The sequence below is a fragment of the Nicotiana tabacum genome, chromosome 21, assembly GCF_000715075.1.
Source record: "Nicotiana tabacum cultivar K326 chromosome 21, ASM71507v2, whole genome shotgun sequence".
Taxonomy (NCBI): Eukaryota; Viridiplantae; Streptophyta; class Magnoliopsida; order Solanales; family Solanaceae; genus Nicotiana; species Nicotiana tabacum.
This window is the reverse complement of record NC_134100.1, coordinates 49,366,006-49,383,954: the sequence shown is the minus strand read 5'-3', so window position 1 is coordinate 49,383,954 and position 17,949 is coordinate 49,366,006. Positions and strand designations below refer to the sequence as shown.

The following is a 17,949-nucleotide window of genomic DNA, read 5'->3' as shown; positions in this document are numbered from 1 at the left end:
TTACGTGTTTAAGGATTGTAGAAATTCTTCGCGGCGAGCTTGCTCGCCGCGACTCGGACTTTTTGGATGGAACAATGCACGGGAAAGTAAAGAAAAATTTTTGGCGGAAAAGTGCGTTTATCCGCATAATCACTCTGCGGGACGCATAATGGCCGCAGAAGTGAGCAGGAGAGGGCCATTCTGGAAGCAGCTATGCGGTCGACTATGCGACCGCATACACAGACAAATTTTTGATCATTTTTGTCAGCAATTATGCGACCGATATGCGGGCAATCGCAGAACCGTTCCGCAGCTTCATTTTTGGGTTTTTAAAACCCGACCCTATTTCGTTAAATACACTCTTTGGGCCATTTTTGAGCAATAATCTGACACTTTAGAGTGAGAGAGAGTGCCCTAGAGTGAGAAGGTGTTCTTCAATAATTGTTCTTCAATTCTTGCTCAAGTTTTGGAAGATTAAGGAGGGAAACTCACTAGGTCTTCATCCTAGAGATTGAAGTTGCTAAGAATTCCGGAACATTTAGAGTGTAAGGAAGCTCAAATGAGGTATGTTGGCTAAACTCTCTCTTGAAATTGAATTTCATAATGTTCTCGTGAGTTTCAAAGTATGGGTTGCGTATTAAAATGTTGTGGCTTTGAATCGTATTTCAAATGAAAGCTAGAATGCCAAATTGTGTGAGAAAATCTCAATATTCTTAAGACTCTTAATTGCTCATATGTGTACCTAAAGTCTTGATTGGGAATGTCTTATTGTTGATAACCTATAAAGATGGTTGGAAGTGAAATCAGTGAATTGGGGATATAAAATGTGGCCAGCGTGCCAATAGTGAAAGTTATACTTGTGACCAACGGTGCCAATGAAATGAAATAATGTGAGAAAAATTATGAAATGAGCTTTGACTCAACTATTCCAAAATTGACTTCGACAATATAATCGGCTAAAAGTTATGAACTCAAGTGATGCCCATATGTGGCTGTTTTAGCTAATGCTATGCTTTGTAAGTAATTTTCAATGTGTTTTGCGTTCTTACATATTCGTGAGTGGAAATTGTGTATGATTTTAACTTGTGCTTCGATTTCCAATCATTTTACTCCATTTATTGGAAAGAAATCGATTGTGTTTAAAGCCTTCATTACTAATGAACTTAAAGTTGTGATTTCCGGAATATTCTACTTGTTGATAATTATGATGATGATCTATGAAAGGGAAGGAATGAAAGCATGGAATATGAAATACGGCCATTGCGCCATGAATAAAGAATCATATGTATGGCCAAGAGAGCCAATGGAATAATAAAATTGTAAGTGGTTGAAAGTACGAATTAGGTGATATGTGGTGTGAAAGGTTATGAGATGTACATATTTGTACTTTTGTTTCCAATGTGTTATGAAATCCTATGGACGGTCTATGAAACGCATAGGTATATTGTGTTATGAAATCTTGTGGACGGTCTATGAAACACATAGGTACATTGTGTTATGAAATCCACTGTGATATGAAGTCCTGTGGACGGTCTATGAAACGCATAGGTGCATTGTGATATGAAATCCTATGGACGGTCTATGAAACGCATAGTTACATTGTGATATGAAATCCTGTGGACGGTCTATGAACGCATAGGTACATTGTGATATGAAATCCTGTGGACGGTCTATGAAACGCATAGGTACATTGTGTTATGAAATCCATTGTGATATGAAATCCTGTGGACGGTCTATGAAACGCATAGGTATATTGTGTTATGAAATCCTGTTGACGGTCTATTAAACGCATAGGTACATTGTGTTATGAAATCCATTGTGATATGAAATCCCGTGGACGGTCTATGAAACGCATAGGTGCATTGTGATATGAAATCCCATGGACGGTCTATGAAACGCATAGGTGCATTGTTATATAAAATCTTGTGGACGGTTTATGAACGCATAGATACATTGTGTTATGAAATCCATTGTGATATGAAATCCTGTGGACGGTCTATGAAACGCATAGGTGCATTGTGCATAAGAGGTATAGGTGTATGGTATGAATAAACATTATGGACGGTCTATGAAACGCATAAGTGTATAATATGATATGTGAACACTAAGGACGGTCTAATGAGACACATTATTAATGCAGACAATAGATGCCCCTTTTGTTGTCCTTGTTTGTACATGTTGTTTCAATTACATTATATTATGTGTTCCACGTATAGATCATATGGGCATTCTATTTTGAAAGAGGATTTCTAGCTATACATATTAGTGCTATTCGACAGTATTAACGTCCCTTTTGCCGGGGGCGCTGCATCTTTAATGGATGCAGGTGGTTTTACAGCAGGTGGCATTGATCAGTGATAGCAGTACACTCTTTTCAGCTGATTTGGTGAGCCCCACTTCATTTCGGGGTCATGTATCTTTTGTTTCTCAAGTACTTTGTGGTTGAGGTATAGCCGGGGCCTTGTTGCCGGCATTTCCATATTACTCTTCAGTTGTACTTAGAGACTCCGTAGACAGGTTGTGGGTGGTATTTGATGTTGAGAATTGGATTAGAACTGTTGGTATTTGGCAACATGTTTTTCATTAAATCTATAAACTCGTACTATTTTGGAAATATTGAATGATGCTGTTAATGGGAATGAAATGGAAGCGATTAATGAAATCTCTTCAATATTTGATTAACGGAGTACATCTCCTCTTTATTCACGGATGAATTTGGGTAGAATGAAATCTAACAGGCTTGTTCAGTCGGGTTCACTCGGTTGAGCGCCGGTCGCGCTCCCTGGTTTTGGGGCGTGACAAGAAGTATCCCGGAGACAAAGATCAAGATGCCTATGGCTCAAAGAAGGTGACATAAACACAGTTTTTTCACAAGATGGCTAATTCCAACCAAAGTTCAAAGGAAATTGACATGCACAAAGTGGCGGATGAAATTACTGAAGACAAAGATCTCATCAAGGGTGAAATTCTCAGTTTTTACTAGCAACTCTACACAAAATGAGAATTGGAGACCTACAACAAGATTTGATGATGTTGCAACAATCACAAGGGAAGAAAAAGAGTGGCTAGAGAGAATATTTTCAGAAGAGGAGGTTATATCATATATCAGTCATAAAAGGGTGTGCTCCACATAAAGCTCGAGGTCCAGATGGCTACACCATGACATTTTTCCAGAAATCATGGGAGATAAACAAGATATTATGGGAGCACTCCAACTCTTTCATCAGAATGGTCAGATGGTCAGGTGATGCAATGCCTTCTTTATTGCACTGATTCCTAAAAAGAGAGGTGCAATAAAACTCAAGGACTATGGACCTATCAGCTTAGTTAGAAGTGTATACAAGATTGCCTCCAAAATCCTAGCAGAAAGGCTGAAAAGAGTGATTGGGAAGCTTGTCTCAGGGCATCAAAATGCATTCATCAAAACAAGACAAATCACTGATGCTGCACTAATTGCTAATGAGGTACTAGACTGGAGGCAGAAATCAGGTCAACCAGGTCTCCTTTTCAAACTTGATATTGAAAAGGCCTTTGACTTGCTAAACTGGTCTTACCTATTCAATATACTTAGCAAGATAGGGTTTGGTGCATATTGGATCAGGTGGATCAAGTTTTGTGTAACCAGGTCCTGTTAGTTTCTTTTCCCCACAAAAAGGATTGAGGCAAGGGGATCCTCTCTCGCCCTTGTTCATTCTAGCCATGGAAGGCCTCAGCAAAATACTTAACAAAGCAAACCAAATACGTTCTGCTGGGAGCTCAATTTCTGTCTCTCATCTCTTGTATGCAGATGACACACTTATTTTCTATGGAGCTGATAGGTCCCAGGTGCTATATCTCAACCTCACACGTGATTTTTGAAGTTATATCCGGTCTCCACATGAACAGATTGAAGAGCATTATTTACCCAGTCAATATAGTCCCAAATATGGAGGAGCTAGCAGAGCTAATGGGTTCAATGTGGGATCTGCCACTTGGATCAAGATTCATTATCTTGAATGGGATGGTAGAGAAATTTGAAAAAAGGCAACTTGGCAAATGCAATATCTTTCACTTGGGGGCAGAATAACGCTCATTAACAGTGTCCTAGACAGCATTCCAATCTACTTCATGTCCCTATTTCCTATACCAGCAAAGGTGCAGAAGAGACTAGACAAAATTAGAAAAAACTTTCTCAGGGAAGGAAGCAACCAAAACAACAAATTTCATCTGGTGAAATGACCAAGAGTGATTCTGCCAAAGGAGCATGGAGGATTGGGCGTGAAAGACCTAGCATTGCACAACAAGAGCATGGAAGTGGCATTGGAGGTACAACATGGAGAACACTGGGATGTGAAAAGATGTGATCATGGCAAAGTATGGGGAGCAAAGTCAATTGTGCACCAGACAGAGTAGGTTAACACATGGCACTGGTCCCCGGAAGCATATCTCAAGCCTATGGGGTGAATTTCAGCTCAAAAGCTAGGGAATGGAGCACATGTATCATTCTGGAAGGATAATTGGTTAGAGAATCAAACTCTAAAAGAAAGATTACCCAAATTTATACCTCATAGCTAGCAATCAAAACTCAACATTGTGACAAATGTGGCACAACTCATGGGATCTACAAACAAGGAATGGGAGCTAAATGACTATCTGGAGCTTGAGTCTAAGCTAGCTGGGGTCACTATCAAACCTCAGGAGAGGGACAGACTGTTATGGGATGGCCAGCATGATGGGATATTCACTGTCAAGAAAGGTTATGCACATTTATGCTCAAACAAGGAGTTGATTGACAACTGGTCGTGGAAACTCATCTACATAACTAAACTTCCCCCTAAAGTAAATGGCTTTACTTGGAAAACCTTATATGAAGCATGTCTCACTCAAGATTGTTGATTAGCATGACTCAAGGAGATTTGATTATATTTAGGAGATTGTTGATTAGCATGATTATATTTACGAGATTTGATTTGATAGCTGGATTGATTGTATAGATTTATTTTATTTCCATAATTAGCATTACGAGCTTTGTATAAATTCCCTTGCTTATGGGATGTAATCACACAGAAATATAAGAAGCCTTTTCTTCTTCTCAAAATCTACATGGTATCAGAGCCATTGCTATCTTTTTGAGGTGAGTTATCTCCCTCGCAGCATTAGGGTTCCGTATTTATCAAAGAGGTCAAGTTTTCTCTCTCTTGGTGGCTGTTCACAGCACAAACTCCTTCCGGTCACTTTTGTTTTTGGAATTTTCTTTTCTATTGGGGTCGCTGGAACATTCCGAGCCTATCCAAACCAATTTTGATTTTTCTGTTCACCGGAGTTAAGGTTCCGTCGAGACAAATTTTGTTTCTAGCGTTGCAGATTATTTTTGAGCAAGTTTCTTCAGATTTCCTTTGATTGGGCAGAAATATGGAGACATTTAAGGAGACGGTTTCTGGAGAAATCTTGTCTTCGGATGAAATTCAGCTTCTCCGTCGCCTCCTAGCCAAACTTGACTCCGCTAATGTTGCCACATCCAATCATGTGCAATCAGGTACTGCCTTTGCTGCTCACCTTAATTCTTGGATTTTTGATTCTGGTGCAAATAGACACATGACATGCTCTTCTAAAGGCATTCAAAACTATTCTTTGTGTCTCAAAGGAGATAATGTTAAAATAGCCAATGGTTTTTTAACACCTATCTCTGGAACAGGTTTTGTTGTTTGTACTCTTAATATTAAATTATCATCCGTACTCCAGGTCCCTGAGTTCCCTGTCAATTGTTTTGATCTGTTAGTGCCATCACCAAAGCTCTAAAATGTAAAATGGAGTTCTTTCTCGATCATTGTATTTTTCATGATCTTCAAACAGGGAAAAAGATTGGCAGTGGTATATTGCGTGATGACTTGTATATATTAAATGGAGTTCAAAAATTTGGTCAAGCCTTTTTTGGGGAAAGTAAAGATGTCAACCAAGAAATAATGCAGCGACATAGACAATTCGGACACCCATCATTCTTTGTTTCGAAGAAGTTATATCCCAATTTGTTTTCAAAGACCCGATTTGAATCTTTGTTCTGTGATGCGTGTGAATATGCTAAGCATACTAGAAACTCTTATTTGTGAGTGATATTAGAAGTACAACTCAGTTTATGACTATTCATTCTGATGTATGGGGTCCAACCCAAACTGTTTCTTTGTGCGGTAGTCGATGGTTTGTTATTTTCATTGATTGCTGCACTAAGGTGACTTGGGTATATTTGTTAAAAGCCAAAAGTGAAGTTTTTTCTTGTTTCAGTCATTTCATAAGATGATTTATACTCAATTAGATGCCAAAATAAAAATCTTGAGAATTGTTAATGGCAGCGAATACATGGATAAAAGATTTGGTGTTTATTTGGAGTCCAATGAGATAGTCCATCAGACTAGTTGTCCTTGCACTAGTGCACAAAATGGGGTAGCTGAAAGAAAAAATAAGCATATGTTAGAAGTAGCAAGATCTCTTATGTTCATCATGCATCTACCAAAACCTTACTGGGGGATGCTATTCTAGCGGCTGCCTATCTTATCAACAGAATGCCACTTAAACCCCTCAATTTTCAAAGTCCTCTGGAAGCTTTAAAGGGTAAGAATGAATATACTATTCCTCCAAAAGGTGTTTGGGTGTGTTTGCTTTGTCCACATTAGGAATTCTGGGAAACGTGATCCTAGAGCTATAAAGTACGTTTTCATTGGTTATTCTCCGACACAGAAAGGTTACAAATTGACTGGATTATGAGCTATACTGATGACAGTCTTATTGTCACAGTATAAGAAAAGTTTTCCTTTTTCAGACAGTCTCAATTCCTGTAGTAGCTTTTGTAGCCAAAGTAGTTCGCAAACACTCTGGGCCATAGATCTATATTCGGCCTCCGCACTTGATCTAGCAACTACACTTTGCTTCTTGCTTCTCCAAGTAACCAAGTTTCCTCCTACGAGCGTACAATAACCGGATGTAGATCTTCTGACATCTAGAGATCCAGCCCAATCCACGTCTGTAAAGGCTTCTATTTGGAGGTGATCATGTTTCGAGAAAAGTAGACCTTTCCTTAGAGCAGACTTCAAATACCGCAAAATGTGAAAGACAACTTGCATATGAAGATCTTGGGGATCATACATGAACTGACTCACCAGGCTAACTGAATAAGCTATGTCTGGTCTAGTGTGGAAGAGATAAATGAGTATTCCAACCAACCTATGATATCTCTCCTTATCAACTGACTCTCCAACTCCGCTTTGTAACTTGTGATTACTTTCAATGGGCGATTTTGCGGGTTTGCAACCTGTCATACCGGTTTCTTTCAAGAGATCAAGAATATACTTCCTTTGAGAAATAAAGATTCCTCTTTTGGATCTAGCAACCTCAATTCCCAAGAAGTACTGTAATTTTCCTAGATCCTTGATCTCAAATTCATGTGCCAACAACTTCTTCAATCGGGCCATCTCCTCTTTGTCATCTCTTGTCATTACTAACAAATTCATGTGCCAACAACTTCTTCAATCGGGCCATCTCCTCTTTGTCATCTCTTGTCATTACTATGTCATCAACATAAACTATGAGAAGAGTGAGTTTACCCGTTTGATGTCTTATGAATAGGGTGTGATCAACATTACTTTGTTGGTAACCGAAGGAGATCATTGCTTTGCTGAATCTGTCAAACCAAGCGCTGGGGGATTGCTTCAGTCCGTACAAGGCTTTCTTCAATCTACATATCTTTCCTTGACTCTATGAATCTCCATGAAAAAATACATTCTTCACATCAAACTGTTGCAAGTCCCAATCAAGATTAGCTGCACAAGACAAAAGAATTCTAATAGTGTTCATCTTAGCAACATGGGTAAATGTCTCTTGATAATCCACTCCATAAGTCTGAGTGAATCCCTTAGCCACCAATCTTGCTTTGAATCTTTCAATTGAGCCATCAGCTTTGTTCTTCACAGTGAAGACCCATTTGCAGCCAACCAAGTTCTTGTCTGGTGGTGAAGTGACAAGTTCCCAAGTTTCATTTTTTGACAAGGCCTTCAATTCTTCAATCATAGCTTGCTTCCATTTAGGATCTGCAAAAGCTTCCCTCCAATTCAGAGGAATAGACACAGAAGAAATATACAACGCAAAGGCTCTATAGGAGGGAGACAAAAAATTATAGGAGACAAAATTAGATAAAGGGTGTTTGGTGGTGCAAGATCTAACTCCTTTTCCGTGAGCAATAGGCACATTTAACTCATTAGGAAATGTAGCTAACTCACAAGTAGAAGAAGGTTTAGCTTCGGTAGATTGCATGATGGCTTCTTCTGCTCTATTTCTCCTTGAGTAAGTTTTCAAATCATGCCTATCCAAACGCCCAATAGTCTCCCCCTGATTTTTTTCTCCAATTTCTTCCCTGTGACAATGTCATTAAGAGGTCCAGTAATGGAACTAGGTAGAATCACCTCTTCCTCCTTACTGCTCTCCCCTTGAAGAGGTGATGAGGTAATACCGAAATAGGGCTCAGATTCTCGAAAGGTAACATGCATACTAACAAATGATCTCTAGAGGGGGGATGATAACATTTGTAGCCTTTATGTGTTAGAGAATACCCAATGAAAACATACTTTATAGCTCTAGGATCAAGTTTCCTATAATTTCAAGTGCGGACAAAGCAAACACACCCAAACACCTTTGGAGGAACAATATATTCATTCTTACCCTTTAAAGCTTCCAGAGGACTTTGAAAATTGAGTGGTTTAAATGGCATTCTGTTGATAAGATAGACAGCCGCTAGAATAGCATCCCCTAGTAAGGTTTTGGTAGATGCCTTGTGAACATAAGATATCTTGCTACTTCTAACGGATGCTTATTTTTTCTTTCAGAGACCCCATTTTGTGCACTAGTGTAAGGACAACTAGTCTGATGGACTATCCCATTGGACTCCAAATAAGCACCAAATCTTTTATCCATGTATTCGCTGCCATTGTCAGTTCTCAAGATTTTTATTTTTGCATCAAGCTGAGTACAAATCATCTTATGAAATGACTGAAAACAAGATACAACTTCGCTTTTAGTTTTTAACAAATATACCCAAGTCATCCTAGTACAGCAATCAATGAAAGTAACAAGCCATCGACTACCAGACAAAGAAACAGTGTGGGTAGGACCTCATACATTAGAATGAAGTCATAAACGGAGTTGTGCTTCTATTATCACTCACAGGATAAGAGTTTCTAGCATGCTTGGCATATTCACACACATCACAGAACAAAGATTCAAATTGAGTCCTTGAAAACAAATCGGGATATAACTTCTTCAAAACAAAGAATGATGGGTGTTCTAACCGTCTATGCCGATGTATTATTTCTTGGTTGACATCCTTACTTTTCCCAAAAAAGGCTTGACCAGAGTTTTGAATTCTATCTAATATATACAAGTCATCACGCAATCTACCACTGCTAATCCTTTTCCCTGTTTGAAGATCCTGAAAAATACAATGATCGGGAAAGAAATTGATTTTATAGTTTAGAGCTTTGGTGATGGCACTAATAGATAAAAGATTGATAGGGAACTCAGGGACATGGAGCACAGATGATAGTTTAATATTAGGAGTACAAACGACAGAACCTGTTCCAGAGATAGGTGTTAAAGAACCATTGGCAATTTTAACATTATCTCCTTTGGGATACGGAGAAAAGTTTTGAATATCGTTAGAAGAGCCTGTCATGTGTCTATTTGCACCAGAATCAACAATCTAAGAATTAGGGTGAGCAGCTAAGGCAGTACCTGATTGCACATGATTGGATGTGGCAACATTAATGGAGTCAAGTTTGGCTACGAGGCGACGAAGAAGCTGAATTTCATCTGAAGACAAGATTTCTCCAGAAACCGTCTCCTTATATTTCTCCATATTTCTGCCCAATCAGAAGGAAATCTGAAGAAAATTGCTCAACAATAATCTGCCTCACTAGAAACCAAATCTGTCTCGAGCGAGCCTTAGCTCCGTTGAAGGAAAAATTTAAAACTGGTAGGGATAGGCTCGGAATGTCCAACGACCCTAATAGAAAAGAAAATTCTAAAAATAAAACTAACCAGAAGAAGTTGTGTCGCGGACAACCACCAACAGAGAGAAAACTCGACCTCTTTGATAAAAACGGAACCCTAGTGCTGCGAGAGAGATAACTCACCTCAAAAAGGCAGATACCATATAGATTTTGAGAAGAAGAAAAGGCTTCTTATATTTCTGTGTGTTTACATCCCATGAGCAAGAGAATTTATACAAAGCTCATAATGCTAATTAAGGAAATAAAATAAATCTTTACAATCAATCCAGCTATCAAATAAAATCAGATCTCCTAAATATAATCAAATCTCCTGAAATCATGCTAATCAATACTCCTAAATCAAATCCGCTTGAATCATGCTAATCAACAGAGTGTTTCATATGCCATCGGAAAAACAGCTAGCTGATGTGTTTACCAAATGTCTCAACAAGCAAACTTTCCATATTTTGTGTTACAAGTTGGGCATGTGCGACATCTTTACACCAACTTGAGGGAGAGTGTTGATTAGCATTTTGAGAATGCACGGGAGAAAAATCTATTTTTAACAATGATGCAATGAGCCCTATATGTAATACATATTCTACTCCTACTACATCTGATACTAGAATTATTTACACATAACTATCTAACACTCCCCCTCAAGCCGGTGCATACAAATCATATGTACCGAGCTTGTTACATATGTAACTAATACGAGCACAAGTGTGGGACTTGGTGAAAATATCTGCAAGTTGATCATTCGACTTCACTAAAAGTCATGCCAAACTCCTAGATAATTGTGCTGAACTTACCAAACCAGACTCGAGGAGACTACTCTAGACCATAAAGTGACTGACACAAACGACATACAAGGCCAGTAGACTCCCCCTGAGCAACAAAACCAGGTGGTTCCTGATAAACAGAAGTAGGCCGAAAAAGCGCCGGAGAAATTTGAATAGTGAGACTAAGCCGAATTACACACTATAAAATAGGTTCTAAAACATCACCAGAAAACAGAAACTTTTTTGGAAATTACTGTTCACGTCGGAAAAAGTGTAGTGTTCACGCCGAAAAAAATAAAAGTTGTCAGAATTTGATGTAATTTATGTGTAGACTGAACCACTGGACGAGTAAGTTGTCCTGAAGAAGTTTTGTCAAAAAAGTAGCCAAAATGGCTCACACGCGCCGGAAAAGTTACTGTAGCTCGCCGAAACTCTAATTCTGGCGGCGCGTGGAGGCGCGTGACTTTCTGTCGGAGCGATTGACTGAGGTTTTGTCGCCTGAATTTTCCGAACAAGATGGTAGTGTTGGTTTTCGCACAACACTTACTGATGAGGAGATAACACAAATTAATCTTGAGTCGTCAACCGGAAAGATGCACGGTGACTGACTTTTCTTTTCAGATGGGACTGGACTTTCTGGGGTTTGGTCGCACAGGGGTTTCGTATCTGATGGTGGTACTGGTATATGCACAGTACCATTGTAGCAGTGATGAACCCTGGGAACAAGACAGAGTTGTCGGAAAATTGCACGGCGATGAGATCTTTTTTCTCAGATGTCGCTGGAATGACGCACAATGATAATTTTCTCACTGAAGCTCTGATACCATGTGAGAATAATCTATTTTTTACAAGAGCCCTATGTATAATACATATTCTACTCCTACTACATTTGAGACTAGGATTATTTACACATAACTATCTAACAAGCATGATTCAAGGAGATTTGATTATATTTAGGAGATTGTTGATTAGCATGATTTCAGGAGATTTTATTATAATTAGGAGATTAGATTTGATTTGATAACTGGATTAATTGTATAGATTTATTTTATTTCCATAATTAGCATTATGAGCTTTGTATAAATTCCCTTGCTCATGGGATATAAAGAAATATAAGAAGCCTTTTCTTCTTTTCAAAATCTACAAAGATAATCTAAGCAGGAGGAACACCTACATTGAATAGGTGTTACATGTGTCAGATTAAGGCAGCGAGTGTGAGGCATATTTTGCGAGTGTGAGGCATATTTTCTCCATGTGCAGTTGCAACAGATTGAGTATGTTCTTTTCAATTTTGGACTAGGCTGAGTCATGCCTAATTGTATTAAAGATGCCTAGGAAAGCGGGTGTTCTTGGAGAGTTGGCAAATTCATCAAAAATACTTGGGTGTTGGTACCTACTTCTATGTTTTGGTGCATATGGACCGAAAGGAATATCAGATGTTTAGATAGGATATCAACTCCAAACCATGCTCTTAAAGCTAAATCTTTATTTAACCTTTTTACTTTGCTTAATCAGGCACCTGTATCTAGTATCATTTTTTGGACTGTGCTTGCTCCTTAGTTTTAACATAGGTTTTTTGTTGATGTTCATGAGCAGTCACACTCTATTTACTTGTACCCTCTTTCGCTATGCATCTTCTTGATGTTCCTTTAATGAAATTCTCTACTTTGTATATCTATTATTTCTTTAGATGCAATGACTATTTGTTTCAATTGTATATTTTGTTTTTGATAATGTAAATAATTTTATTAAAAAATGGTAGAAACCCCGTATACAAGCCATATACCAAAAAGAAGAGAACCTACACCAAAATATGATTCTCAACAAAAAAGATCCAATCCTCTATACAAATAGGGATCCCGTGATTACACCAAGAAGTAACAAGAAATATAAGAATATTTTGTAATTTTACAAAATCTTGTTCCACACCTTCGAATGCTCTCCTATTTTTCTCATTCCAAATAACCCACATGATCGCTAATGGGGCAAAACGCAATGCCCTTGGACTTCTCTTCCCACTCCTGTGAGCCCAACTATGCAACGCCTCCTTTACTGTGCCCGGCTTTACCCATTGCGTCCCAAACAAATTAAGAACCACCCTCCATAACAGATTAGCCACCTAGCTATGCAATAAGAGATGATATACATTTTTGCCCGAGCTTTTGCACAGGAAACACCAACTAACATAGATGATTTTCCTCATTCTTAGATTTTCCGCTGTTAGAATCACCCCCCTTGAACCCAACAAAGAAACATACTTTTCTCGATGCTCTAGGAATCCAAATAGAGCAATGAGGAAAGATATGTTCTTCTCTCCCTAGAAGCCTCTTATAGTAAGATTGAATATTCAGTCTCTACTCTCACGCCACCTCCATACATCCGATGAAGTACTCGGCGTATCCAACCCATACTGTAACTCAACCATTTTGTGAAATTCTTTTATTTCCCATTCCTGTAGGTTTCTCATAAATCTCAAATCCCAATGAACTTTTCATGGGACTTACAAATTTGTTGGACTATCATCCCCTTTGGCACGATACACTATATACGTTAGGGAATGCTACTTTCAACTCGATCTCCCCGCACCACTTTTGTGCCCAAAAACTAATCCTGCTTCCATCCCCAACCCTGAAGGAGAGTCCACTAAAATCTTCCCACCCCTTCATAATACTCCTCCATAATCCACACCCAAACGGTACTGTGATGTTTCGAGTCCTCCATCCCCTTTTTGTAACACCATATTGTTCCGCTACCACTCCTCTCCAAAATGCATTCTCCTCCACCCCGAATTGCCATATTTTCGGGCCAAATCTTAAAAAACTTTGTTGGAACTCTATTATTTTTAGCCAAATAAAAATGTTTTAGCCAAATAATGGAGTTCCATGTGCGTATTTATTTTATTCTTATTGAGATGCAATGGTTATTCATTTTGATTGTGTATTTTTTTCCTTTCTGGGACAAATCTGTAAAGAACGTGATTGGCACTCTATTATTTATAGTCAAATAAAAAACTTCTTAGTCAAAATAATGGAATTCCAAGGGTGTGTTTCTGTTTATTGCTTCTTAAGTCGCAAAGACTATTTATTTCAGCTGTGTAATTTCTTTTCAGGCCAAATTTGTAAGTAACTCGGCTAGAACTCCATTATTTTAAGCCAAATAAGAAAAGTTTTAGCCAAAATGATTGGGTACCAACCATGTATTTCTTATTGTTTCTTCGTTAGATGCTATGACTTTGTTTCAATTGTGTGTTTTTTTTTCCGGGCCAAACCTGTAAAAAGTTTTGCTCAAACTCCATTTTCGGTCAAATTAAAAAATGTTTTAGCCTATATTGGAGTCCCAGCTAAGTGTCTTCCAAATTTGGCCCGAAAAGATGATTAAAAAAATTAATGAATTTTAAAAGGTAAAAAAAAAAATTATTCTTTAAAAATGCCACGTGGACAAACAAATATATGTGGTAGTGCATATCTCTCACATCCTTGGACTAAGGTCGCCCATACGGTAAATGCTACCAAATAGCCAAGTCTAAGGGGTAATTAGGACTACGAAAAGTTTAGATGTGCACGGAGTAAACCATACCAAGTTTAGGGGGTAGTTTGGTATTCTGCCAAAATATACTCAATGAAATTATACTTGTTCTCAGAAGGAAAATAACATAGTATCATGTCCTATTTATGTCATGTTCCCTAATTTTTTTTTTTTTTTTTTTTTCTGTTGATGGTATGTTTTAGTTTTAGACGTGCCAGTTTCTTGATGGAGCAGAAGCTATCAAATAGTAACAAAGAACGGAAGAACTCTTCTTTAAAATGAAGATGGCAAAACAAGAGAGTAAATACTACTCCCTCCGTTTCAATTTATGTGAACCTGTTTGACTGGGCACAGAGTTCAAGAAAAAATGAAGGCTTTTGGAATTTGTGGTCCTAAACAATTTAAAAAGGGGTCCAGAGTATTTGTGTGGTTATAAAAGCTTCTCATTAAGGGTAGAATTGTAAGTTTAAGCAAAATTGTTTCCAAATTTAGAAAGGGGTCATTCTTTTTGGAACGGACCACAAAGGAAATAGGTTCACATAGACTGGAACGGAGGTAGTAATAATCAATACTCCCCCCGTTTCAATTTAGATGATGTAGTTTGACTTGACACAAAGTTTAAGAAAAAAAAAAAGAAGACTTTTGAAATATGTGGTGCTAAAAGCTTAAGGGGCAAAAGCTTAGTGGGACTATGATATTTGTGTGGCTATAAAAGCTTCTCATTAAGGGTAAAGTGGGTAGAATGAAAATTTTAAAGTTAAATTATTTCTAAATATAGAAATGTGTCATTCTTTTTAGAACGGACTAATAAGGAAAGTCTGGCATCTAATTGAAACGGAGGGAGTAATTAATAATAAATAAAGAAAGCGGTTAAGTGACTTTTTAATGCAAAGTCCTTCCTGGCCCCAAAAGGGGCCTTTTCCAATTACTTAGGAAAATAACTAAACTCAACTTGAATTAATATGCATACCAGCAACAAATTTGCAGAATAAGACCGAAAAGAGAACCACATAAAAGGATAAAAGTTTGACCGAAGAACCTAATATAACTAAAAGCGAAAAAAGGGCCAGACAATTCGAGGAGGGGTTGGAAGGTGTGCGCTCATGGATTCTATTAAGAGTATAGATTCGTCTTATGAAGATAAGTGCGTGATTGGAACGGGAACCCTGGTGGGATCAGAAGTAATGGCCATTTAAGCTCTTAACAACACAATGATTTGATTTCTAATGGTCCCAGCTGTCTGTCACGGACTTGTCTTTCATCATGTCCCTATCAATGCTTCTCAAGAGATGATTATCATGATGCATCCTTTATATGTCGTTAGTAATGCATATATGAAATTTGTAAGGTGTTAGGAATTTTCTATACGAAGCACCTCGCTTCATTGTTGAATATACAGTGTAGCTTGACCACATAAATAAGGTTCCATTTTTCTCCAGTTTGTTTGTTGTTATTAATAGTCCCTTTGTGGCTGTTACACTTGTACAAGAAGAACTTTTAATGTATGTGCATGCTTATTAATGGTACTTTGACTAGATCCAGCTGGAAAGATTTGTGATTTAATTACGTCCCTACTGTCAACATTTAACTTTGCAGGAGAGAAAAATAAGTTACATGGCAGCTATGAAACTTGAAATTGAACGCTTTCGCGTGAACCTCTCTGCTGCTGAAAGGGATAGGGCATTGTTGTCAATTGGCGTTGATCCTGCCAGTATAGATCCAAATCTGCTGCTTGACGATTCTCGTATCGGAGGATTGTGCAGGGTAGCAAACATCCTTGCTTTGCTTGGACATGCTTCTCTTGAGGATAAAGTTACTGCTTCCAGTGGTCTTGAGTTTGCTGATGATAGTGCTATAGATTTCTGGAATATAGCAGGAGTGGGGGAGATATGTATGGGTGGGACATGCCAAGTTCATGCTGAAGATGGGCCTGTATTGCATTCACTCTCTGTTTCAACTACTGCACAAGCCTCTTTTGTGTGTTCTGAATGTGAGAGAAAGGTTTGTAAAGTTTGTTGTGCTGGGAAAGGGGCTCTTTTACTTGCTATGGTTAACTCTAGGGAGGTTGCTAGCTACAACGGCGTGAATAGCCAGGGAGGAGCAATCTATGCAAACTCAGTTGATTTATCCTCAAATCATTCCATGACACTTGATGGTGTCATTTGCAAAGCCTGCTGCCATGATGTTGTGCTTGATGCATTAATCTTGGACTACATCAGGGTTTTGGTTGGGCAGAGGAGGAAAGCTCGCGCAGATAATGCTGCTCAAAAAGCTGTAGACCATGTGATCAGATTTACTTCGAGGAATAATTGCCAACTGACTCCAACAGCGTATATGGAATTATTTAATGGAGAGGAATCACTTGCTGAGTTTCCATTTGCAAGCTTTTTGCACCCGGTAATATTTTGGATCTATCCCAATCCACATTTTATTAGCACTTTTTATCTTAGAAAACCTTTTGTTGTTTTGATTTTTCAGCAACTGTATGCTAGGTTTATTCTTTTCATGAATCTGTTTAAACCAAATGCGAATGATGCAGCATCTCATGGTTGACGATAAACTGGATTCGCTTAGACCCAAAAGGCTACTACTTAATTTGCCTAATTACTTGATGCCATTGAAAGAATTATTTTCTCCATCTAATTACTTGATGCAGTAATTAAGGTGAAACTTGCTTGATGGAGAGCTTAGGTTTTAGCTCAAACATTATGCATATCTTGTTGGCCATACTTCCTAAAGTTTAAGAAGTCATTTCTCTATCTTTCTCCTGATGTGTAAACCAGATTCTCTTGCCTGAAATTTGGCGTTGGAAGAGTGGAGGTTTCTAAGCTGATTTTGGGCTTGTCCCTAGATTGCAACACGAGTTGATATAGTATTAGATGGATGAACTGAGAGAAAGGTTTAGGTAGCCTATAACGGGGCTTAGGACTGCTAGGCTGACCTGGATAGGTGATAACAAGAAAAAGTGGAAAAGAGGAAAGAGACTGTTTCAAATTCCATACAAAATTCCATAGGATTAACCCCCTTAGGTAAACAACTAAATCTTCCACAGAAACTGACAAATACATCATGGTTCTTCCTTTTGGTGTCCAAACTTTTGTTAGTAAAATTATTACCTTATCAAAAAAATTTCTTCTTCCAACTTGATTACTGCTAAATGACTTGAAACATAAAACTGGTATTTAGATGTCAAAATCTAGCTTATATTGATTTGAAGATTTGTATGATGAAGGTTCTCTTAGACATCTTATAGGTGGCTCTCAAGTTGGCAAAGATTAACTTGATCAGCAATTCTTTGCTGTTCTAGGCTGTATTTCTCTTGCAAACACTGCCAATCTATCTGGGCGATATTTAGTTGAAGTTGAAAAAATGAGTATTCAAAGTTGAAGTTGAAAAAAGTATTCATAAGTTGAAATTGTGAGAACTATTATTTCATCGGAAATACTCATTAATCAAGTTATCCAACTTCAAATTTCTATTTCAAGTTGAAGTTGACAAAGTACACAAAATTATAAAGCAAACATTGTATTGAAAATAATAATTTAATATTTTACAATAATGTATGTCCAAGTGGTCGCTTAATTGTGATTATCATCTTTTGGCTGGTTCTCAAAAAGAGTAGAATTTTTTTGGTAAGGTTTTTATCCTGAGAT

The 17,949-nt window shown here is 38.0% G+C and overlaps 1 protein-coding gene across 5 annotated transcripts in view; it reads left to right on the top strand.

Moving 5' to 3' along the window:
- The window catches only part of LOC107809253 (putative phosphoinositide phosphatase SAC9), a 50,131-nt gene that overhangs the window by 20,232 nt on the left and 11,950 nt on the right, over positions 1 to 17,949 (top strand). For 4 of the 5 annotated variants that reach the window (XM_075242413.1, XM_075242410.1, XM_075242409.1 and 1 more), the window contains 2 exons: positions 2,306 to 2,365; positions 15,893 to 16,693. In XM_075242413.1, the coding sequence (XP_075098514.1) occupies positions 2,306 to 2,365; positions 15,893 to 16,693 (861 nt within the window). The remainder of the gene's footprint in view (positions 1 to 2,305; positions 2,366 to 15,892; positions 16,694 to 17,949) is intronic. The other variant, XM_075242411.1, reaches the window with a different exon arrangement.